Source organism: Eulemur rufifrons, chromosome 15 (assembly GCF_041146395.1).
Source record: "Eulemur rufifrons isolate Redbay chromosome 15, OSU_ERuf_1, whole genome shotgun sequence".
NCBI classification, from domain to species: domain Eukaryota; kingdom Metazoa; phylum Chordata; class Mammalia; order Primates; family Lemuridae; genus Eulemur; species Eulemur rufifrons.
The window spans coordinates 77419095-77442550 of NC_090997.1; the positions used below are offsets into that span (position 1 = coordinate 77419095).

Genomic DNA, 23456 nt, shown 5'->3' on the forward strand with positions numbered 1-23456 from the left:
CCTTCCCTTTTTAAAATATGAAGCAGACAAAGAGATTGTATTCTTCTCATGGGTGAAACTCTAAGATATGAGATGCAGGAACTCTCAGCTATAGCCTGGGAAAATAAAATCTGAGAAAGCTAGCCTGGAAAAATAAAACCAGTATGTGATGAAAAGTAAAGACCACTCTTGCTGTTTTCAAAATCCTGGTTCCAATTATTCCTGAAGCTTAGCTGTACCCTTAGGTTCTCTACATGAGCTAATAAATTCACTTAAAGGGAAAAATAAAACTGCTTTTCCAGCAAAACAAGTCCTCCTAACTTACATATAGATTTTACTGTTGAGGCTCTTACTTATTCCTGACTCTCAGTTTTATGTGCTATATTATCTTTCTATTGTTGCTGTAATAAATTACTATAAACTTTGTGGTTTAAATAATACAAATGTATTATCTTACAGTCCTGTAGGTCAGAAGTCCAACATAACAGTTCTCAATAGCTAAAATCAAGGTGTTGTTAGTTGCATTCCTTTCTGGGGACTTTAGGGAAGAAGCTGTTTCCTTATCTTTTCCAGCTTCCGGGAGGCCATCTGCATTCTTTGGTTCATGGCTCCCTTCCTCCATATTCAGAGGCAGCAATGTTGTGTCGCTGATCATTCTTCTCTAGTCCCATCTCCCTCTAACCCTCACCTTAATTTTAAATACATGTCCAAAGTCTCTTTTGTCATGCAATACTCACAGGTTCTGTGAATTTAGGCATAGACATTTTTGGGCATAGGGGGGCATTATTCTGCCTACCACTAAAAACAAGGAAAGCACTCCATTTTTCACATTATTTATCTCAGTGATAAAAATATGCTAAACAAGAGAAGTCAAAGACACTCTTCACATTAACAACATATTAGTCAACATGATTTGGAAACCATTGTGTTATTTGAAAAGACTCCTTCAAAATTGTTTTTCTGGAAAGGAAGTTTCTGCTGGTTTTATCTTTTTCTAATGATGAGTTTGGAGATTCTTACTGGGTTTCCCCAGCATACAAGCAGAATGCAATCTCTGAGATGTAAAACCCTAAGTATTTCTATATCCATATACTTGAAGCCTATGGCTCTGCTATCATTCCTGAGCATAGAGAGTAAACACAGCATCTCTTTGTTTTACTAATTGCTTTGTTTCCCTAAGCTGCTAGCACAACATCTGCCAGGCCAGAATGCACTCCTTCCACACACGATAGAACCACGGCTGGATAAACGACCTACACATCATGGTGTAAGGGCAAGCGCTTTGCAGGCAGCCAGCAGGCAGTTTTCAAGAGGCAAAGCCCTCCAGTAAAAATAAAGTTGAACCACCCCCGAAAATCTTTAGAGTGGTTATGGAGTTGTTGATTATGTAATGATCTCATACTGTCTGCAATTTTATTGATTTTGTTTTGCAATAGAACTGTTAAAGATTACAATTTTAAGATCAGCAGAATGTGGGCAGATGCTCACATTCTCACACACAGTTCTGCCAAGATATTTTTACATCTTTCTGCACATAAAACAAAATGAAGACATGTGTTATAGATGCATGTTACCAGTAACCCCCCCACAAGAGAAGGGAGTTTATTGTATGCTCATTTCCTGGATGAAGTATTAAAATAATTCTGCCTAGAAAAAATAAAACAACACTTCCAAAATCAAAGAGATTTGCTTCTGAAGCACCTTATAAAACATTCTTAATTACCAAAACCCCTTGAAAAGGCAATTTCGGTCATCATATCCAAATGTCATCCCTGCTCTTCCCAATTCAATATGAACTTCATGCCACGTCTATTGGTTCAGCATCAAAATAGGAAATGCTGCAGTATCTTACACTCTGCTGATGTTCATTCATCTACTGTGCATCAGAAAGGCTCGTTTCAAATATGGCATGAAATAAAGAAAAGTAAGCAGAAAACAAACTCAGGAAAGACTTGAAGCAAATTGCCTCTGGAGAAAAAACTGCAAAATCATAGCCTTACCTTGGGAGATTTAGGCAGATCCACTGGCCTTTCTTCTGCTGAGGTTAGCAGGGTTAACTTTGTCTCCTCCACTGAGGGATGTTTGGGAGGGCGAGGTGGGGGGTGTGAGACAGAGCTCTCATATCTCCGCATCATGTAATATTGTTCTTCAGTGATCTCTTCCACCAGAGTTCTGACTAGAAATGATCCTGTGTCCCTAGACAAATTACTAACTAACTGAACAGTCATACTCAAGCGTCCAACGGGGATTTCCCAGCACTCCCTGGGGTTGGCAAAATCACTGATGAGTAGGTAAGAATCCGTGATATCCTCCTCCAACTGCAGTCCTGGTGTAGCAGCCAAAATGTCCTCTTCAATGGAAAGATCTCTCACAGATACCTTCACATTGAAGGGCAAGCGGAACTGTTTACAGAGCTCAGAAATCTGGTACTGTTTCTTGTCATGAATCACCTCTACAAAACCTCCTTCCATGTACAAAGGGAGCAGTGCGGGCTCATAGGATTTTTTGAGGATTTTTTCACAGGCCAGAACATTCACCACCTTTTTTATTCCCTCATAAAGGACTTCCGTAGTCTCTGAGTGATGCACTAGAAACTGGTCCCCGACAGATACAGATGACAACTCGTCATGAGGGGGATGAAAGGCTTTGGTGGCCACCACGTGAAGAGGCTCCTTTTCACTCTTAGCTATCTCTAGGTCATAGGCCGTTGGGAACTCCCGAGGCCTCCGCTTGAATTTGCCTTTATAGCTAGTGGGGATCAAGAAGTGTCTTTTAGGGAAATTGCTTCTAATTTCAGAAGCTAAGATCCTTGATGCCTGGAACTTTTTGTGAACCACGATGGTTTTCCCAGGCTGTAAAATATTTCTGGGCAGCTGGCTTCCCTGAGGTGCTTCTATAACTTCAGCCACTATGGGGAACTCTTTGCTGGTCATTTCAAAAAGATCTTCTGTAGATAACAGCTGAAGAAACCAGTTAGCATCATAAGAGTCAGTAATGTCTTTGACTTCAACATCTAAACTGGGGAGGATGCGGACTATATCCTTTCGAACTGAAAAGAAAAGGAAAAAAAAGACTATGACATTTCATGCATCGAAATGTTTGCTGTGAGATACTCTTCTGGTGCCATAGACAGAGCATAATATAACATTTCTCTTATGTGTGACATTCCTTTTCTCAAATTTTAAGATCAAAGAGATTGTATATAAAACACAAGACCCATAAGCCCATACTCAGTTTAAGAAATAGACATTAACCAGTACCCTGGAACCCGATGACCCTCACTAAAGTCATGGCCTCTTCACTGCTGTGGAGGGGTAACCACTCTCCTGATTCTGGTGTTAATCACTCCTGTGTTTAAATTTATAGTTTTATTATATATAATGTACATGAGTATGGGTATGTGTGGAAAGTCATATTCAAGCAGCCAACAGGAATTTCCTGGCACTCTCTGGGGTTGGCAAAGTCACTTATGAGCAAGTAGGAGTCTGTGACATCTTCCTCCAACAGCATCCCTGGTGCAGAATATATAAATGTATATATGTGAAGGTTTATACCATTACATCATTTTAAGTCTTGTTATTGAGTCCCAGACTTTATATGTAAAATTATCATAGAAGAAAGTTTTCATACTTTAAAAAAGACATTTCATGTGTAAGTCCGAAAACATATGTTCTTTATACGAAATCCTATCCTGTGGGATAAAACAATATTACAAAATCATGAGATACAAGGGACTTAAGATTAACATATGGAAATGAATACCAAGATGCAATCTTTTTCCAATGTCAAAGTTATTTCTTTCTTCACCGGTGCTATATTAATACCTAGATAGGGAAGGAGTAGTGCAGGTTGGGTCACAGTCAGAGGAGCCACTCAGGAGTCCCAGGGAAGCTGGTGGGTGCTCACCGAAGTATTCTTTGCCTCATGTGTCATGGGAACTAATGAATCTCTGTTTCATTCTAAGCACCCACTCTTCCAGGAGTCTTTCTTTGGGACTACAGAGAGACTTAAAATATTGTCCTGAAATTATTTATCTGTTTTCCATGTACTATCCCACATAGTATCATTATAAGTGGTCTTGAATTAAAAATAAAGTTATGTGTTAATATTTACAGGATTTTATAATAGCTTATATTTTCTTGATAATTTTCTAACATAAGTTTTATAGCACTTTCATGATCCAGTGTTTTTTCCCAATATCTCCAGCCATCCTTCTATAAATATTCTTTCTTCCTTCTATGCTTTTGAAAATGAAAAATTTGGAAGACTTTGAAGACAGAATTTCCTCTTATAAAACATTACCTGTGTTATTACTTCCAATATTATTAACTGTTTACACAGCATCTGAAAACCCTAACTCTATAATTTGTGTCATATTACTCATACATCCCATATAATTATAGAATTTGTGAATGCATAGCATTAAAAAGTATTATTTTATATTCTTTAAAAAAAAACTTAAAAATCAATGACTGCCTATACTGCCTATAGGCTTAAGGTCTGTAAAAATTGTAAAGATTTTTTGATTTTTAGAAAAAAAGAAGAGGGCTGTAAGAACACTTCTTACCTTAATTTGTTTTATAAAGTTTAGCATACTCTAACTTTTGCAATATATTGGGTGATTATAGATCACAGATAAGTGAAATGAATGACAGCAATGTTATAAGAGATGAAAGGAAGGAATTGAGAATACTTTGATGTAAGATAGCTGCACTAGCCATGAAGTTATTTATGTTATTTGAACGTGGACTTATATTAGTTGTAAATGTATATTGCAAACTCCTGGGCAACAAAAAAATGTTTTTTAATGGTATAATTGAAAGACTACAAGAGAAAAGAAAATGGAATCATGGAAAATTTTCAATTAAAACTACAGTAAGCAAAAAATAGAAGGGAAGAAATAGCACATCTAATTTGGGGATGGGTATAAAGACAGATATTATGAATGTTGCTGCCACAACATGAGTCTTTAAGGATGGAAAAAGATTACAGACCAGGACAGACTAGGAGAGAGAATGTCCCAAATGGCAAGGACACCATAATCAATGATAAAAAAGGGTGGAAACTGAGTATTGTCAATAAATAACAAGGAATCCAGCCTCTTGAGATTTTAAATTAGAACACAGGGACTGGACAGAAGAGCTGCTGAAAGTAAGACTATGAAGATAAATTGACCCTTTGAATGCCAGGCTGAGAAATGTATAACTACTTCAGGAAGAGATCCAAAATGCTTGCAATTAAAAATACCAAATTAAAATTAGGAATTTGGCAGATTAATTTGACAGCTCAATCGGAGAAGAGGCTGAAGTCAGAGAATCTACCCTTCTCTATTGTCATGAAGCCCAAGATACCCAATTTACTGGCAACTCAATCTGTCTACTTATTTTAGCATAAACTTTAAATTTTATATATTATTCCCTCGTGTCTGTTAATACATTAAAATAAACTCTTTTTCATTTTTTATACTATTCTCTTTATTTTTGCATATGTTCTAAGTTTTCCATAGTCAAAAGTTAAAAATAAAAATTTATATTTGTTTAAAGTTATCTAGAATTTAGCAACGACATCCTCAAGTTTTTAAACTGGAGTAGGTTTCACTAATTTTTATGACAAATATTATTATATCTAAGGATCTCTTCTAGGGAAAGATAAAGAAACCAACACTTAGGGTTATTTTCTTATAACAAGTTACATGCTTTTATAAAAAATATTTAAAAATATAAGAAGAAAAACCACTATAATTTTTTATTTTTGTATATACAGTTCTAGTCATGTGTGTGTGTTGCACATACTACAAATTCTTTAAACAAGCATTTTTTATTTTACAATTAGAAAAATGTAATCCTTTCCCTCTAAAAAATGGCCATAGAGTATAAGCTAAATTAGAAAATGTCATTGTCCAAAAGAGTTCTTTTTGATTTCAAAATGATAGATAAAAAGATAGCACCTAAGAGCATGAGAAATATTCCTAAAGGTATTTATTACAAGTTTTTCTGTTTCAAACTAAACTGAAGTAAAAACAATATATACTTATAAAAGCTTAGACTTTCCAAAATTTCTTTCTGGGTGAACATGAATTATGCTCATTGGGTATGTTTTCTGTTATCCAAAGGGAGTGCTTGTGAAAAACAATTTCCATTCTATTTTCTCTAAAAAGGCAATACTGGTTTCCTCTCTATGTTGCTGAGTCATTTCACTCAACGTTGTCTTTCTGCCTGCTCTTTCAGGGAAAGTCCCTTCACAGTTAGGGCGAGTGTTAATCATAATGTGGTGTTTTTCTTCATTTCCCACTACAGCAACTCTCTTCACTACATTTGAATGTTGAGGACCCCACTAAAAATTTTCTTTAAAGAGAAAATAAAGAACTACATTTAAGCTTGGTTGGCGTTGAGCAACATATGTTTTCTTGTATATTTAATATTCAATTCTAGAGTACATTCAGTCTCAACTCAGCAAATGCGGCTCCACCCTTTGCATATAGACCTAAATTATCAATAGTATAAGGTTGGAAATCCACTGAAACGGTCTTATTCAACCTTGAAGGCAAGATGATTATTCCTACATATTTTTTTCTGAACAAATTTTGTAAATTCTAGCTCTACAGTTTCTCTCAACATCTGTAATAAATAATGCATAGTGCCTCCTATATTGTTATTTAATAACTGTAATAATTTACATATTTTTGGACATTTTCACTTTCTAAGTTTCATTTCCTTCTCATTTATTTCCAGGACTATACTTATTTTTCTCAAAAGTACTTTCATAAGGTTCATCTCCATCTCTCAACTACTCAATGAACTGTTTACATTTTTGCACTGCATTATATTCTTTATTAAAGGGCCATTATTAGACTTAGTTATGATTTTTGAGCTCTGCCTTGTTCTACACTTTTAAATTAAAGTTTGATTTGCAGTTTATACATCAGATCTCAATTTTCTTTATTGATATTCTGTGAATTTTTTTTTATTTATTCAATTTCATTTCAACTTAAGAGAAGCTATACTGTAAATGTCCATTTTGGTAGATGGTTCCCTTCTACCTCTTCTGCTGTTTATATTTCTAAACTGCCTTTGGATGGCTGTCTAACTTTTGTATTAGAAAATAAAAATCATCATAACTCTCACTGAGAAATTAAGAGGCACTTAAAATGAATATACTTGCATTTGATATGGGTTTATTTATAACACTACTTTGTCTTATAATTTTCATTTATTTCATAAAATGTAAGAAAAATGAATAAATATTTTCCTATACTAGATGACAGATTTCAACAATGTTTTCCACTGATGTTTGTGATGGTTAATTTTAGATGTTAAGTTGGCTAGACTATAGTATCTACTTATTTAATTAAACTCTAACCTAGGTCTTGCTGTGAAGGTATTTTGTAGATGTAGTTAACATCTACAATCAGTTGACTTTAAGTAAAGCATGTTATTCTTCATAATGTGAGTGGACGTCATCCAAACAGTTGGAGGTCTTAAGAACAAAAACTGAGGTTTCCCAAAGAAAAAGAAATTCTGCCTCAAGATGACAGCACTAACTTATGCCTGAGTTTCCAGCCTGCCAGAAGGTCCTACAGATTTAGAATTTATCAGCCCCCATACTTGCATGAGCCAATCCCTTAAAATAAACAAATAAATAAGATTATACATAATAATATAACAATTAGGTATATTTAATATAATATATATTATATCTTATATTAAACATATTCTGTTTCTCTGGAGAATACTGAACTGACAAAATATTAATAATTGGTAATGTAAAAATATATACATAATGAAAATATGTACCTTCCTCTGCTTGTTATTTGATATTTCTATTAGCAATAAAACAGCAGCTTAAAGGAATGAGATGGAAGCTAACTAGAGTGTCCACTGGTTCTAAATAGCATGTTGTCACAGTATTTTCATGGACACATTAGGAAAAGTATCATTCATAAAAATCAAACCTGTTATATGAATATAAGTGATATCAACATTGGTGTCATGAAGTTAGTATTCTCCTTAGCTATTGAACTCAAAATATGTCATCATAATAAATCAAATCTGGATATGGCACATGAAATGAATCTTCTTGTTACCTAAATAGGAGCTTTGTAGTGTGCAACACAAATATATATGCATAAAGAATACTTTAGTTGCTTTATTCATTCATTTACTTGATTTACTGAATACTTATTAAACGTTTACTCTGTCTCAAGCACTGAGAAGATAAGAATGTATACATAAAAATTAACTCTGATATTTTTATAAATTACTGAAAATTATGTTTTGCTAAAAATATTAAGTTTATAAATTATACTTGTTGTCATTTAGCAGTATTAGCAACTGATCCTTTGAGAGATTATAGTAGGTCCAGGCAAAACTCTGGCTAGGATTTATTTAAGTAGGTAGTGAGGTTTATGGGTGAAATATGTACCTTTCCAAACGTTTCTTCCCTCAAATTTACCAAAAGGGTAAAAAGACAAAAAAGAAAGAAAGAAAGAAAGAAAAGAAAAGCTTCAATGAATCTAAAAGACATCTGTAATCCTTAATCTAAACAAAGACAGAAATTAGATGGAAGAATGGTAAATGACTTCACAGAATAGAAAAAGGAATGCTTATTTGCCTAAAGAAACAGAATCTAATGAAAAGTGAGTCTTTTTTGCTTACATGGGACAAGAAAGCTTAGGAATTGGAAACATAAGTCCCTTCTGAAAGTTTTAGTGAAGTCAGGGGGCAAAAATTTTACGTGCAGATTCTTTGAATGTCTGAAGCATGATTAAACCCAGGTCTCCATTCTAACCTATGGAAGAAGGGTGACCACCCCTTCCGCCTCTCTCTGCAGGAAACAGTGCACACAGGACCTTAGAATCAGGGAACATAGGCACAGGTGAGCTGGAGGAGAAGCAGAAGACTAAAAGCAAAGGAGTTAACTCTAAATCTGCAGGAGGAATAGTGACAGTCTCAGCTCCAAGGCCAGAGGGTATAGCTCAGGGGTAGAGCATTTGACTGCACACTCAGCTCCAATAGCTTCATAACTGAAGGAAATATCAAGAAGAATCCTCAGGTGAAACTGAACAAGTCCCAGGAGAAAAACTCAAAGAACCTGAATTTAGAGAATGCCCCAATAAAGGAGCTGGCATTATGAAACCTAAAATTCACAAATACAGAACTTATATACAAATAGTACTTCACCTGTAAGTTAAAAAAAAAAAAAGTGCCTCACATGTAAATATTACAAAATGGCAAATAATCACCAGGCGTTTGATAAAAACATTTAACAAAAATGGCAGATCAAAATAAAAAAAAAAAAAAAGAATCCCAAAGGAGACAGATAAATGCTGGGAACAATAGAAAACTTTTAAGAAATTCTAAGATATTCTCAGAGAGATGAGATATTACATTTTAAAAACAAGAACAGAGTGAAATATTTAAAATGATATAAGAAATTACTCTTGGAAATTAAAAATATGATAGCTGAAATTAAAAATTCATTAAAACAGTTGGAGATATAGTTAAGAAATTTTCCCTGAAGGTAAACCAAAGACAAGGAGACATAAAATAGAAAAGAAAAAAGTCATAGAAGATCAGTATGAGAGCTTCAATATGAGATTAGAAGTTAAAGGGAGAAGAGAAAATATAATTGAGAGGACATAATCAAAGAAATTATTCAAGAAATAAAGAAACTAAATTTCCAGATTGAAAACTGCCATCACAATGAAAGGACAGACCCACCACAGAGCACATTCTTGTGAAACTTCACAATACCATGGATAAGCCCGCAAAGGCAATGCTGGAAGATAGAAGATAAAGAAGCAAATTTTCAAAATTCTGGAGGAAATTATCTTCAACCTGGAGTTCTGTAAGTAGCCAAAGTATCAATCTTATGAGCACGTAGAATAAAGATTTTTCAAATGTGTAACTTCTCTAATTAATTAATTAATTAATTAAATATCCTATGCACCTTTCTCAGGAAGCAAGCAGGGAATAGAAGCCATCAAAATTAGAAGAAAATCAAGAAAGAGGGAGTTAGTTATTTGATTCTGGAAATAGCCAGATATTCAATTCCAGAAATAGGCAGCACAGAAGCAAATCAAAAGGGAACCACGGGATGATTTTAGAAGGAAACTCCAGGACAGTATCGATGCAGTAGGTCCAGACAGCAATAAATTCAGACTGGCACATGAAAATGAAGAATTCTAGGAGGAGTATCTTTAGGAAAAAAAAAATAATAGAAGAGGCAGATTCTTGAAAGTTTGGGCTCTGTGGAAAATTGCATTGAGTAGCTTTTCATTACAGAGATGTTGGAAAATACTCCAAGACTTAAGGAGGATTGAAGAAAACCAAGCAAAGGAAACAATACGGTCATCATAACAGAGAAACAGTTATGCAGAAATGGAATTATACAACACTTAGTTGAGCAGCAAATTGTTACAATGATGAAAATACTAATGCTTAACCATAACTTACCATATACTGAGAGAATGGGGAAGCGGAAGCAAGAATATAAAAGTATGAAGTCTTCATTGCCATATGTAGAAGTCAAAAGTTACTATCTAAAGTCAATGACTTGAAAAATAGCAATATTTCTTTATTATTTGGAAATGCACCAGAAAACAGGGGGAAACTATGTAAAGACATTACCTTAGAATAGCAAAGTATGAGGGGACAAGGTTTACTGATTACTTTGTTATAGTTTTTTACTACTATTTGACTTTTTTGACTTTGATAAATATTGAAATTATTTTTTAAAATTAAATGAGAAAAAGAAGAAGTCTCAGAATATTAAATATTAAAGACCAAAGTGCTTTTTCTGCTATCCTTTTATCTCTATTATAGAATATTCAGATACTACATTTTTGATACCACTTTTCACTTGTGTGATCAGTCAGCCCTCTGCTTATAAAATGAAATGATGTTTTATATATCTGAGCAAAAAAACATACCCCCAAATTTTGGGAGGCATTGAGGTTTTCTTCTAAGAGGAAAGGGAGCTGTACAACTCTGAAATTTTCAGTTACTGAAAAAATAATTGTGAACCTATATGTCAAAACATAACACTATTTAAAAAGTTTTCATGGTCAAGACCTCTGGCTTGTTGAAGCAAATTTAAATAACTGACTCAAATTTCCATTTGCAAATATTATGCATTCCATTTGCTATGGTAATATGAATTTTATCTTCCTGTGAAAAGCAGAAATACATTATGAAATGACTTACATAAGACTAGCAGTTGGAGGTTTAGACTGTTATTTGTATCTATTTTCCAAAGAGGGATAATTTTTGAAAAATTATTAGATGTGTGATGAGGGTTAGTGGGGTTTTAGGCCTATTTCAGGGACTTTGGCCAAGAGTTTCCAGGAGCAAGTATTTCATTTCAACACTGAATGATACTTTTCTTTTTTATAGAGACTAAATTTTCATATTAATAACATGTTAAACAATAGTAATAGGAATAGAATATCTTATATTCCCTCTTGTCTCTACTTACTACAGTAGTAAATTCTCTTTATAGCAAATCAATATTTCATAGCTTCTTGTAGTTCTCAGTCTTTTTTCATCTTGCTCTTTCCCCTAAGATTTCTATAAAACCTCCTATCCCCTGCTCAGACCTACTCTTTTTCTTAGCACTTTAGAAAGGAGGGACTCAAGCCAAGAAGGATTTGCACCGTGCCTGACACTCGAGCCCTGTGGAAAGCAATTTAGCAACATCTCTTGAGTTCAGGCAAGTTTGAATCTTCAATTTAAGAAAAAATAATGAAAACAAGACCACAATAGATTCAAAACATGGTGCACATTTTATATTTAGGAAAAAAAATACCTACAACAAGAATTTTTTAAGTTAAGTATTCGTGGTGGATACCCATCCTATATTTTCAGGGACTATTCTGCTGTGAGTACATATGGAGGCCAGTCTCATACAGCATCTTTCCTGAAATTGTTATATAATAAGAACCAATGTTCAAAATAATCCTTACGAAATTAAAGATTCAGAATAAATTAAAATAAAAGTTTAATTTTAATATCATTAAAGAATGAAAATTGGCCGGGCGCGGTGGCTCACGCCTGTAATCCTAGCACTCTGGGAGGCCGAGGTGGGCGGATCGTTTGAGCTCAGGAGTTCGAGACCAGCCTGAGCAAGAGTGAGACCCCATCTCTACTAAAAATAGAAAGAAGTTATATGGACAGTTAAAAATATATATAGAAAAAATTAGCCGGGCATGGTGGCGCATGCCTGTAGTCCCAGCTACTCGGGAGGCTGAGACAGGAGGATCGCTTGAGCTCAGGAGTTTGAGGTTGCTGTGAGCTAGGCTAACGCCACGGCACTCACTCTAGCCTGGGCAACAGAGTGAGACTCTGTCTCAAAAAAAAAAAAAAAAAAAAAAAAAAAAAAAGAATGAAAATTGGACTAAAACATTTTGTAAAGGATATTAATTCAAACAAAGGCTTTTATTCAGGGTCTTGGTTAGCAGAAAACCATAGTTAAGTCTACCTAAACAATTCTGTTAATATCCTTTGCTCTTCTGATATTTGTATTTAATAAACTATACCTCCATCCAGCTGGTAGATCAAGCCAGAAATCAGGTTGACTTTTTTCCCCTTCCAGTAGACCTCCAAATTCTGCTGATTGTACTTCTTAAATACCCACTAAGCCCAACTACAATTCTCTGCCTTTCCCACTGATATCGCTGCTGTACTAACCTCCAGTACCCTGCCACAGAGACCCAACTGGCCTTGCTACACTCCTCTGTCCTTGTGCTCCCTACTGAAAGCCCTTTATTGATTTGCCCTTAGGATAAATTTCAAACCCTTAGCATATATTTCAAGACCCTCCATGGTTGAGTCCACTCCCCCATTTCATGTTTTCATATTTTTCTCAACCTGCCCTCTCCTTTTTCTCTCCTGCTATGATTGAGTTCCGATCTCTCTCTTACCTACTGTCCCACATACTGCCCCTGTTTCATCCAAACGTGTTGCTTCCTTCTTTGCCTATCTCCTATGCATCCTTCAAGTCTCAGCTAAAATGCCATTTCCTGAGAGAAGCCTTTCTTGTTCTCTACTCTAAATTTATTAAATGCTGTAACCACCTCACCTCCTTGATTAGATTATCTCATTTACAACCACGTGATAGATAAGAAATGGCAATAGTTTTAAAAGGTAACAAATTTTGAAGTGAGAAATGCTTTCAATTATTTATAAAAATCAAAGAAAACTCAACTACCCATTTCAATTTTACATTTTGGGTTAGCTAACAGAACATTAATGTGAGGTCTAAAATTTGCTGTGGCCTCAATTCTTTTTAATATTAAAAATAATCTTGAGTGGCATTCCTTCCTTATACCTTTAGTTAAAAATGAAACTCCGGTTGAATATTTGTGTGTGACAGAATTTAACACACAACTCCAAAACCGGCCAAAAGATTCAAATCTACTTTTTCGTAATTGTATATGTGACCAACGGTATTAATGGGAGCAGGGATAGATTTTGAGATATTCCAATTAGGTTCCTTTTGACCAAATATTTTTACATACTGTTTTATGTTCTCAAGAGTATTATATAATGGTACCTTAATAACACCTTATTTCTCTCTCTAAACAACTCCAATAAGAAGGCAAAAGGGTATCATTTCCCTTGCATAAACACAGGGAGTTTAAATGGCTCATTCAAAGCCTGTTAAGTTATTGACCTAGAATTAGAACTCAGGACTCCAAGTTCAGAACTCTTTGCTCTACCACTTGCCCACTTAATGTGCCAGAATCTTGAAAATTCAAAGTATTAGTACCTTTTGGGGCAATGAAGCTCTCTCTAGATATTTCTATTTTAAACTGCAAATAATTCTATGAAGATTTCACATTAAAACACACCTATGTGTAAATTAATTTATCATATTATTTTTCCCTTAAGGCAGAGGGACTCTGAGTTAATAAAGATTTATAAGCAGTGATGGTGGCTGAGAGAAAAAAGGTTGTCATAAAAATAGGAATAAAGAAAAAATTAAGGAAACTTTGCATTCTTAGCTCTTTTTTGACCACCTCCATATAAGACAGACTCATTCTAACCAAATATGCTCTATTCTAAAAAGTAGCTATTTTTAAACCGTTTTAACAGGTAGTAATAAAAATGAATTAGCATTTTAATCTGTCTGTACCTGATAGTTACAGCATCTTACATTTGGATAACGCCAAACAGTTTACAATATACCTGTACATACATTATTCAATTTGATTCTTGCAATAGATATGTCGGTTTGCTAACTGATAGATAAGGAATCTAACTCTCAGAGGCTTAATAGATGAAATAGAGACAGAGTCCCATTCTTCAGGCCCTAAAAGCTTTTCTCTGTTCTAAACCCCACAATGTTTGTGCTCATAGACCATCATTCTCAGTGGATACTCACATTTCATCACACCTTGAATTTCATAAACAGGCTTGAGAATCAGAGTACCACAAAAGTCTTTAGGAAATGGATTTGTTGAGTCCCATTTATTTGAAAAATCTGTAAGTTTCACAGTTCGCGTTCTGTTCTTGGGAATCTTCCATTCGACAATCTCCTTTAGCGTATAAATATGTTCATCTTCACACTCATAGAATTCTCCTTCTTGTGACAAAGGCAGGGTAAATGAGTGATTTTGGTGGTTCCTTACTACTCCACAGTTCACCCTTATTTCTCCGTCAATCTCTTCAACTGAGTTGAGCATGATTTGCTCCCCCTGCTTTATGATGAGATTCTGTAGTTTTATATCCTTCTGATGATAGAAGCAAGGATGCCCTAGTCTACTTGTTCCAATATGAATGGTCCTTGTAATTTCTTCCATAGTCAGGTATGGAGTTTTATCAGCCACAATCTTAAAAAGACCTAAGAACAGAATTGTGCGAATTAGAGTTCTTACAATAATAGTTCTCATAATAAAATCACAATGATACAGTAATAAAACAAGTATTGTGTAGCTTTTAAAAGCACTATTCCTCCCTATTCAATAAATGGTTCTGGGAAAATTGAATAACCACATGCAGAAGAATGAAACAGGACCCCTATCTCTCACCACTCACAAAAATTAATTCAATATGGATAAAAGACTAAAAGTAAAACAGGAAACCATAAGAATTCTAGAAGAAAATGTAGGAAAAATTCTTCTAGATATCGGCCTAGGCAAAAAATTTATGAAATAGACCCCAATGGCAATCACAGCAACAACAAAAATAAATAGGTGGGGCTTGATTAAATTAAAAAGCTTCTTCACAACAAAAGAAAAAAAATCAACAGAGCAAATAGACAACCTACAGAATGGGAGAAAATATTCACAAAGTATACATCCAATAATGGGCTAGTATCAAGAATCTACCAAGAACCCAAATCAGTAAGAAAAAAACAACCCCATTAAAAAGTGGGTAAAAGATATGAATAGACCTTTTTTCAAAAGAAAATAGACAAATGGCCAAGAAACACATGAAAAAATGTTCTACATCACTAATTATCAGGGAAATCCATATTAAAACCACAATGAGATATCACCTTACCTCTGTTAGAATGGCTTTTTTTAAAAAGTCCAAAAAAGAAAATGTTGGCATGTATGCAAAGAGTAAGAATGCTTATACACTATTGGTGGGACTGCAAATTAGTACAACCTCTATGGAAAACAATATGGAGATTTCTCAAAAACCTAAAAGTAGACCTACCATTTGATCCCACAATCCCACTATTGGGTATCTACCCAAAGGAAAAGAAGTTATTTTATCAAAAAGACACCTGCTCTCAAATATTTATTGAAGCACAATTCACAATCACAAAGATGTGGAATCAACCCAAGGGCCCATCAATTCATGAGTGGATTAACAAAATGTGGTGTATATATATTGGCCAGGCACAGTGGCTCACACCTATAATCCTAGCACTCTGGGAGGCCAAGGTGGGAGGATCACTTGAGGTCAGGAGTTTGAGGTTGCTGTGAGTTAGTCTGATGCCACAGCACTCACTAGCCTGGGCAACAAAGCCAGACTCTGTCTCAAAAAAAAAAAAAAAGAAAGAAAATGTAATATACACACACAGACACCATAGAGTACTACTTAGCCATAAAAAAGTATTAAATAATGCTTTCTGCAGCAATTTGCATGGAACTGGACATCATTATCCTAAGTGAAGCATCTCAAGAATGAAAAAACAAACACCACATGTACTCTAATAAATTGGAACTAACAGATGGATGCACATGTGCACAGAGGGAAGTAAAAGTCCTTGGAAATCAAGCAGGGGGAGGGGGAGGAGGAGAGGGGTGTAAACCTACCTAATGGTTACAGGGAACACTATTCAGGAAATAGGCCCACTTATAGCCCTGACTCAACCATTACAGGAGCTATCTATATAACAAAAACATTTTTACACCCTTAATATTTTGAAATTTTTTTAAAAAGGAAAAAATGAACAAAGCATAAGAGGAAGTAACTCAGAAAAAATGCCAACTGGCATGTAAGCATATGGTAAGGTACCTTCCAACTCAACCTCACTAATAATTAAGAAATAAAATAAATAAGTGCTACAAAAAGTTTAAATTTCTATTTTAAAAAGTACTATTCCTTTGTAAAGATTAGAGATACTTGTTTTGATCCTGAATTCTTCTAGGCAAAATTTTAACGCATTGAAAAATAGAGTCCTGGATCATCAGACCAGGCAACACAAATGGAGACAAGGTAAAAATACCTTGAAATAGAAAAAGCTGCCTTCTTGGAAAGGGGATATCTGAATGAGATACTGGCTCTGTCCCAACTACCTGTGTGATCCCAAGCAAGGCATTTAATCTCTCAAAATCACATTTTTAGTTTTTTTGGTTTTAAAGCGAGATGGTTGGATTTGATCAGGTTTTCTATGAATATATTCTTTAGATAAACCAAAATTAAAAGATAGTCTAGAAGAAAACTGATTCATGGTCAAATGAATGATTAAAAAGCTATATGGTTGGACCTAGATAGTGGTGATAGTTTCATAATATCACAAATGTACTGAATGCCACTGAATTATACACTTTAAAATGTTAAATTTTATCTTATGTATATTTTACCACAAGGAAAGAATATCTGCATAGTTCCAATTAATGTAAGATTTGTCAGAAACTTTAGATGCATTGAAACTCTTCAGAGGGGAAATATGCAGAATTTCCCAAATTTCTTTGATTGTAAAACTCTTGGAGGAAACACATATTAGTAAGTCACAACATAATATGTCACAGTATATTAGTGTTCCTCATAATTCTCCTTGGAAATGCCATGTTACATAGCTGTTCTGAATTGACTATGCTTGATTATATATCAATCTTTCTTCTCATATCTTCTGATTATATCTCCAATTTTTACATCATAAAAGCTCACTATTTTCATTATTTCACTATTTGTAATGTTTTCTCTAATTCTCTCAGGATAATCACTATTACAATGAATTTTTGCTATTTAAGTATAGCTTTTTATAATTGCATATTTCAGTGATTATACTGTTTGAATTATTTTTATTTTATGGGCATATCTGCCTTGTATCACTTTCAGAATTTATTTATTAAATAGATTTTAATAAATTGCAGAGAAAATAAGAACAAAGAAAAATTAGTTAATTGCTTTCTTATCCCAAAGCAAACGAATGGGAAATATTATACATTAGCATGCTGTAAGAAAACAGTATATTTTAAAAGCTTACTAAAATGATACAGCTTGGAAAATCATCAGTTTACTTAACAAATGTATTCTAATTAAATTCATCTATATATCAAATCATTAACCAGATTATATTGTCTTATATATATATTTTGGGTTATTGTTCAAAGACTCCTTCTGATCAGTTATTTTTTAAATATATTTCTGCTCACACACAAAAAAAGGAATCTAGGTGATTTTTAGATATAAACTTCCTGAAAAAGTGTGAGTGATGCAATCCTAATAAGGAATGAGTAAAATAGCATGTGCAATCTGTCCTGAAAACTTTAAGAAACTGAAGTGCTCATCCACTGCATGGTGTGCTTGAAGACAGTAAGGAAAAGAAACATTTACTTTGAAGGAATTTTTTATTTTATTATGTCCTGTATCAGGGAAAATCCAATAAAATAGTATTCTTGAATTTGCCACAGTAAATGAATTTGTGTGCATGTGTGTGTGTGCCTGTGTGTTTAATCTCATTTGTCTGTACATGAAGATTTATTTCTAAGAGTCCACAATCATTATCAGGGTATAGAAAATTCAGCAGTTTTTGTGAAATAAGTTTTTAAAAAATAGCTACCTAGAATCTCATAAAAAGTAGAGACACATAGTTTTATTTTGATATTGATGACATAAGTCACAGAAGAATTAATTCAGCATCATCTTTCTTGGGGAATAAAGTTCACCTACGGTAAAAACAGACCTAAAATATTACGAAGTAGGGAAAGCCTAAAACGCTAAGGGCCACCATTATGTCAAGTTAATCACACTACTCGGAGCTGTCTTGTTGTATGTCTCTATTTCGAGAAAAATGTATCTAAGGATCTGTGTGTTTTCCCTTAGAAGATGATGAATTGCACAGTTTAGCATACAAAGTGGCAGAACACAGAAAAAAATCTCTGATTAACTTATCTGTTTTTATACTATTGCAGCCAATCCAAAGAGCCCCTCCTTAAAAACAGCCATTTAATATCATAAAAACTAGGGCATTTTTAAAAATTAAATATGATGTCATATTGGAACTTCAATTTCACAATGAAGGAAGTTAAATATAAACTAAAGCACCATTAGGACTGATCAGCTATAAATTTGACCAGTGTTTCCTCCATCTTTTTCACAAAGAGTGTAATAGTTTTATACTGGGGAAAATATGCTTTATTATTCTTTCAAAGAAAAACAAAACACATTTCAGGAGCTGAATAATCATGAGACTTATTATAAAATAAGCCAATGTGTAATCTTTAAAATAAGTTAGAAAGCAGAAAGAAAACAGATTTCTGTTTCCACCTTGGATTTTTAGCTCTTAAAATGGATTTTATTGTTATTTCTAAGCTAGTAGAAATTGTTCATAAGAAACATGTCATTTAAGAAATAAAAATTATAAGAAAATGCAGTAAATTGAGCTATTAAAAATTAGTCAATAAGTGAATTTAATCTTTTGAATCTCCTCCCTGAATCTTAGGTTTTGGGGGAGTTTATATTTTTAACCAATTCTTGATGATTTGCAATCATTATTGTGAATAATAACAGTAACAACTGAAATTTGTTTAGAAATTTGCAACTTAGAATAATTTTTTTTTTTTTTTTTTTTTGAGACAGAGTCTCACTCTGTTGCCCAGGCTAGAGTGAGTGCCGTGGTGTCAGCCTAGCTCACAGCAACCTCAAACTCCTGAGCTCAAGTGATCCTCCTGTCTCAGCCTCCCGAGTAGCTGGGACTACAGGCATGCGCCACCATGCCCGGCTAATTTTTTCTATATATATTTTTAGCTGTCCATATAATTTCTTTCTATTTTTAGTAGAGGTGGGGTCTCGCTCTTGCTCAGGCTGGTCTCGAACTCCTGAGCTCAAACGATCCGCCCACCTCGGCCTCCCAGAGTGCTAGGATTACAGGCGTGAGCCACCGCGCCCGGCCAGAATAATTTTTTTCATATGCATCATTTATCCTTGCAATAATCTTTTGAAGACAGTAAAATAAATATTATTACTGGGGGATTGTGAAAATGGTCACAATTTGTACTCATGGCTCTAGAATCTGAAATCAGAGCTTTGACATCCAAGTCTTGCATCTTTCCACCAAGCCAGGCTGCCTCTCTGTTACATGTATGACTTACAAGGACATCATTCATGAGAACACCATGTTTATTTCAGTTCACAAAACACGTTTATGGGTCTCACCAGCTGGCCCTCCCTTAACATGGATCAACCTTCCCCAGATACCCTGGTGTCAGAAGAGCAACAATAATCTCTTGGTTCACTGCCCAGAATTTATGCTTATCAGATTTTTTTCTACTTTTTCCTCTTTTCCCTCCTTCAATCTCCACCAAAATAGGAGTAATTTTCAAAATTAAATTCTCCAAGAGTCTATCACAATTAGCATAAGTCACAGTGAAGATTTCACAATCTTTTATTCCAAGTCTAACCATTTCTCAAGTCCAACCAAAAATATTTCCTCCATCTTTGAGATAAGAAATCTTGAAGTGAACATTACCTACTATGATGCTCGTCCTTTTCTGATATCATCAAAATTGGGATTATTAAAATATTAGCAGTTTTGAATGTGCTGGCAATTGACATGTATGGTACAATTTCATTTTCAAAATGGCAATATGGAGTAGCTCATATGAACAAAACACAAGTAAACACAAGCATTTCACAGATAAGGACATGAAGTTTTAAAGAGAAGCCATAAATTTTCTATCATTAGAAATCACAAGAGACAGAGTAGGTTTTTGAGTTATACAAAAATTTCAACCTTTCATTATTATTGCACATCATAAATTGTTTGTTTAGCCTTTCATAAGCTAACAGAGATAGTTCCAAAGTGGGTGTCCACCCTCCTTTTGGGTACAGGAAGATATCGAACTTTTAAAATCTAACAACATAAGAAAGTGAACTTCACTAATATTTAAGACATTGATTGACACTAGTTTCATCTGTTCACATGTCAGATGGCCACCTGCCTCTGGGTAAAGCTGAGGCCTCTGAGAGGGCCTGGGAATTGCATGAGGTGAGGGTCAACAGTGCTGCCTACACAAGTTCATGTACTTTGTGGTGTGTGCTGCAGGTCACCTGGCCGTATTTCAGAGGGCTTCCAAAATATATTACCACAGTTTTCAAATAAAGTAACCCTCATAAAATGGATAAATGGCTTTAAACACTTCCTGCCAAAAAAAAAAAACCATGTATTGAAAATAACACTGACATGAAATATAAGTGATTCAGCAACATGGGTGGAACTGGAGATCATTATGTTAAGTGAAAGGAGCTAGGCACAGAAAGACAAATGTCACATGTTCTCACTCATATGTGGGAGCTAAAAAGTGGATCTCATGAAGATACAGAAATTGGTGGTTACCAGTGGCCAAGAAGGAGAAGTGGTAGATGAGGGAGAAAAAAGATTATAAATGTATTTATTACCATGGAACTGTACACTTAAAAATGGTAAAGATGATAAATTACATATGTATATTTTGCCTCAATAAAAAATAAATGAAAAATAAATAAATAAATACAAGTGAAAAACAAAAAAATTGACAAGCTAAGCTTTTCTTCGGCCATATATTATGAGGTAAAACAATGATACTGTAGCCTAATGAAGTATGAAAACTGGTGGAAACTTCTCTAACAATTTAAAGTTATCAAAATATGGACTTATATCCACTACCATTATAAAGAAATTTGCCCTTGAGATACAGGTAAAAATAAGTCAAATACACCCACACAAGCACATGCAATTTTAAATAAATAAATACATATGTATTTGAGATGCATGTTCAAAATTTCTGATGGACTGACGTGAGTGAAGTAGAAAGTTTGGAGACAAATCATGTCGCTAAATCTTTCTGATCATGTGCTTTGTCTATCAGTAGAGCAAAGTGTCTCTTACTTATTTTTGTGAGTGTGTGTCTCTGCCTTTTGAAAAACTGCACTTTGTTCTGCAATCAGATTCCTAAACACCCTTGTTATTACATATTTGCCTATGTGGATTTCTCATATCATATGTTTCTTGTGGATTTTCTATCATTTTGTTACCTTCCCAAGACAACTCTTAAGTCAGTATATTCTACAAGACAATCCTCTTCAAAACTACACCAAATTCAGTGTTTCCCTTAGAAAATCTAGTTCAAGTTTCTTTATTCAACATCAGACTGAAATGGTGTGTATGAAATGCCCTATCAAAGCAAAAAACTTGACATTCTCAAGTATTAGAATACACAATAATAATAATGTCCAAATTGAAAAAATTCTTCAGATTTCTGAGTCAATTATAGGATCATTAAAAATTATCAACTATAGAGTGACTCCAACAATTTATATAGGAGAGTTTTCAAGAGCAAAAATAAGGAATGTTAAGAGAGTCAAAGTTTGTGAAAAGAAAATGGTACATAGTAATTTAACTAAATATTTGAGAGGGAAGAAGATAGGTCAAAGATGGTGACCAAGTTTCTTAAATGTTAGGTGAGACTAGGTGTGGCTGTAGAATTCCTACATTTCAATGTCTTTACATTAATGTTAATAATTGAATTGAAACTGTCTTCAATAGCTATTAACAGTTTCTAATAGTTCTTTCACGTTCGGGTAAAATAATACATCATAAAACATTTCAATTCATTTTTACCTCTTTGGTTCCACGGTCGCAAGGGGAAAAAAAATAAACACCTCTTTCCTAATAACATTTAAACTCTTTGAAAAGAGTGACTACAATATCTAACATGTTTGGGATGTTTAACAAATAATTTACATTTAACAATATTAGCCCTTGAAATCAAATGATGCCACCTGTTATCTGTGCCTATAGCTGCTATACTTAGAACTTATTTATTAATGCACCATACACACTTGCTCATGTCAAAACTTTCTCTCTCCCAAGCAGTAAGGATAAGTAATAGACATAGGATGAGGAAAGAGAATGTGAGAAACTGTTATTTTCATAAACCTTGGTGACAACAGCTCCCTGGATGCTCACCAGTTCTGCAGAGCACTGCCCCTTTGTGTAATGGGAAGGCGCATTGAGGCATCAGGGCTGGAAAGAACCTCCACAGACCTCAGGCATTCCAAAACCTGTCACAGGTGTTGTTAGCAGGATCTTCAATACACCAAAGACTTACTACTACTGGCCCCTTGGTGACTTTAGGCAGTAGACTCATCAGGGTAAGTGGAACATAGTCATCCCAACAGTAAAGTGGAGTGGTTAAGAATATGGATTGTTGATTCTGACAGCCTGAGCTTTAATTCTGGCCTCAGTCACTTATTTAACACGTAAACTTAAGAATTTACATTCTCAGGGCTATAATTTCCTTCCTCCTAAAATGAGAAAAATTATATCACCTACATCATAAGGTCAGAAAGATTAATACCTATTAAGTTCAGTGCCAAAGAGGACAAACCAGATGTTCTAGTCTGGACCAAATTAGAGGTAATAAATATACATAATCCACAGCTCAGAATCTGGCACAGATTGAGCAAAAATTTCCAGCAATGATAATTTGCACAGATCTCGCTGGCATGTCTGAATATGGAAATGAACCTCAGGTGACCTCTTTAGGTGGACTGCCTTTGGGGAAATATTTCCAGGTTGCTTTCAGGAGTTTGTCTGATCCCATGCTTTGATAAATTGCTTAGAATTTAGCCACCATAATTTTATGCCTATAATGAACAGATTATAGGGAGAATAAAAGATGGAAATACATTTTACATGCAGATACTGTGCTGCGTGTTGTTATTCACAAAGTATACATTATACACAGTTTTTAAAGTTCCTTTGAACAAAAGAAACAGCAAAATGCCAAGGCATTTTTAAAAACCTGTTTTATTCAT

The 23456-nt window shown here is 34.4% G+C and overlaps 1 protein-coding gene across 6 annotated transcripts in view; it reads right to left on the reverse strand.

Moving 5' to 3' along the window:
• THEMIS (thymocyte selection associated) overlaps positions 1-23456 on the reverse strand; it is a 175255-nt gene that overhangs the window by 81106 nt on the left and 70693 nt on the right. For 5 of the 6 annotated variants that reach the window (XM_069488251.1, XM_069488253.1, XM_069488250.1 and 2 more), the window contains 2 exons: positions 14362-14820; positions 1980-3028 (listed from right to left, as the gene is read on the reverse strand). In XM_069488251.1, the coding sequence (XP_069344352.1) occupies positions 1980-3028; positions 14362-14820 (1508 nt within the window). The remainder of the gene's footprint in view (positions 1-1979; positions 3029-14361; positions 14821-23456) is intronic. The other variant, XM_069488254.1, reaches the window with a different exon arrangement.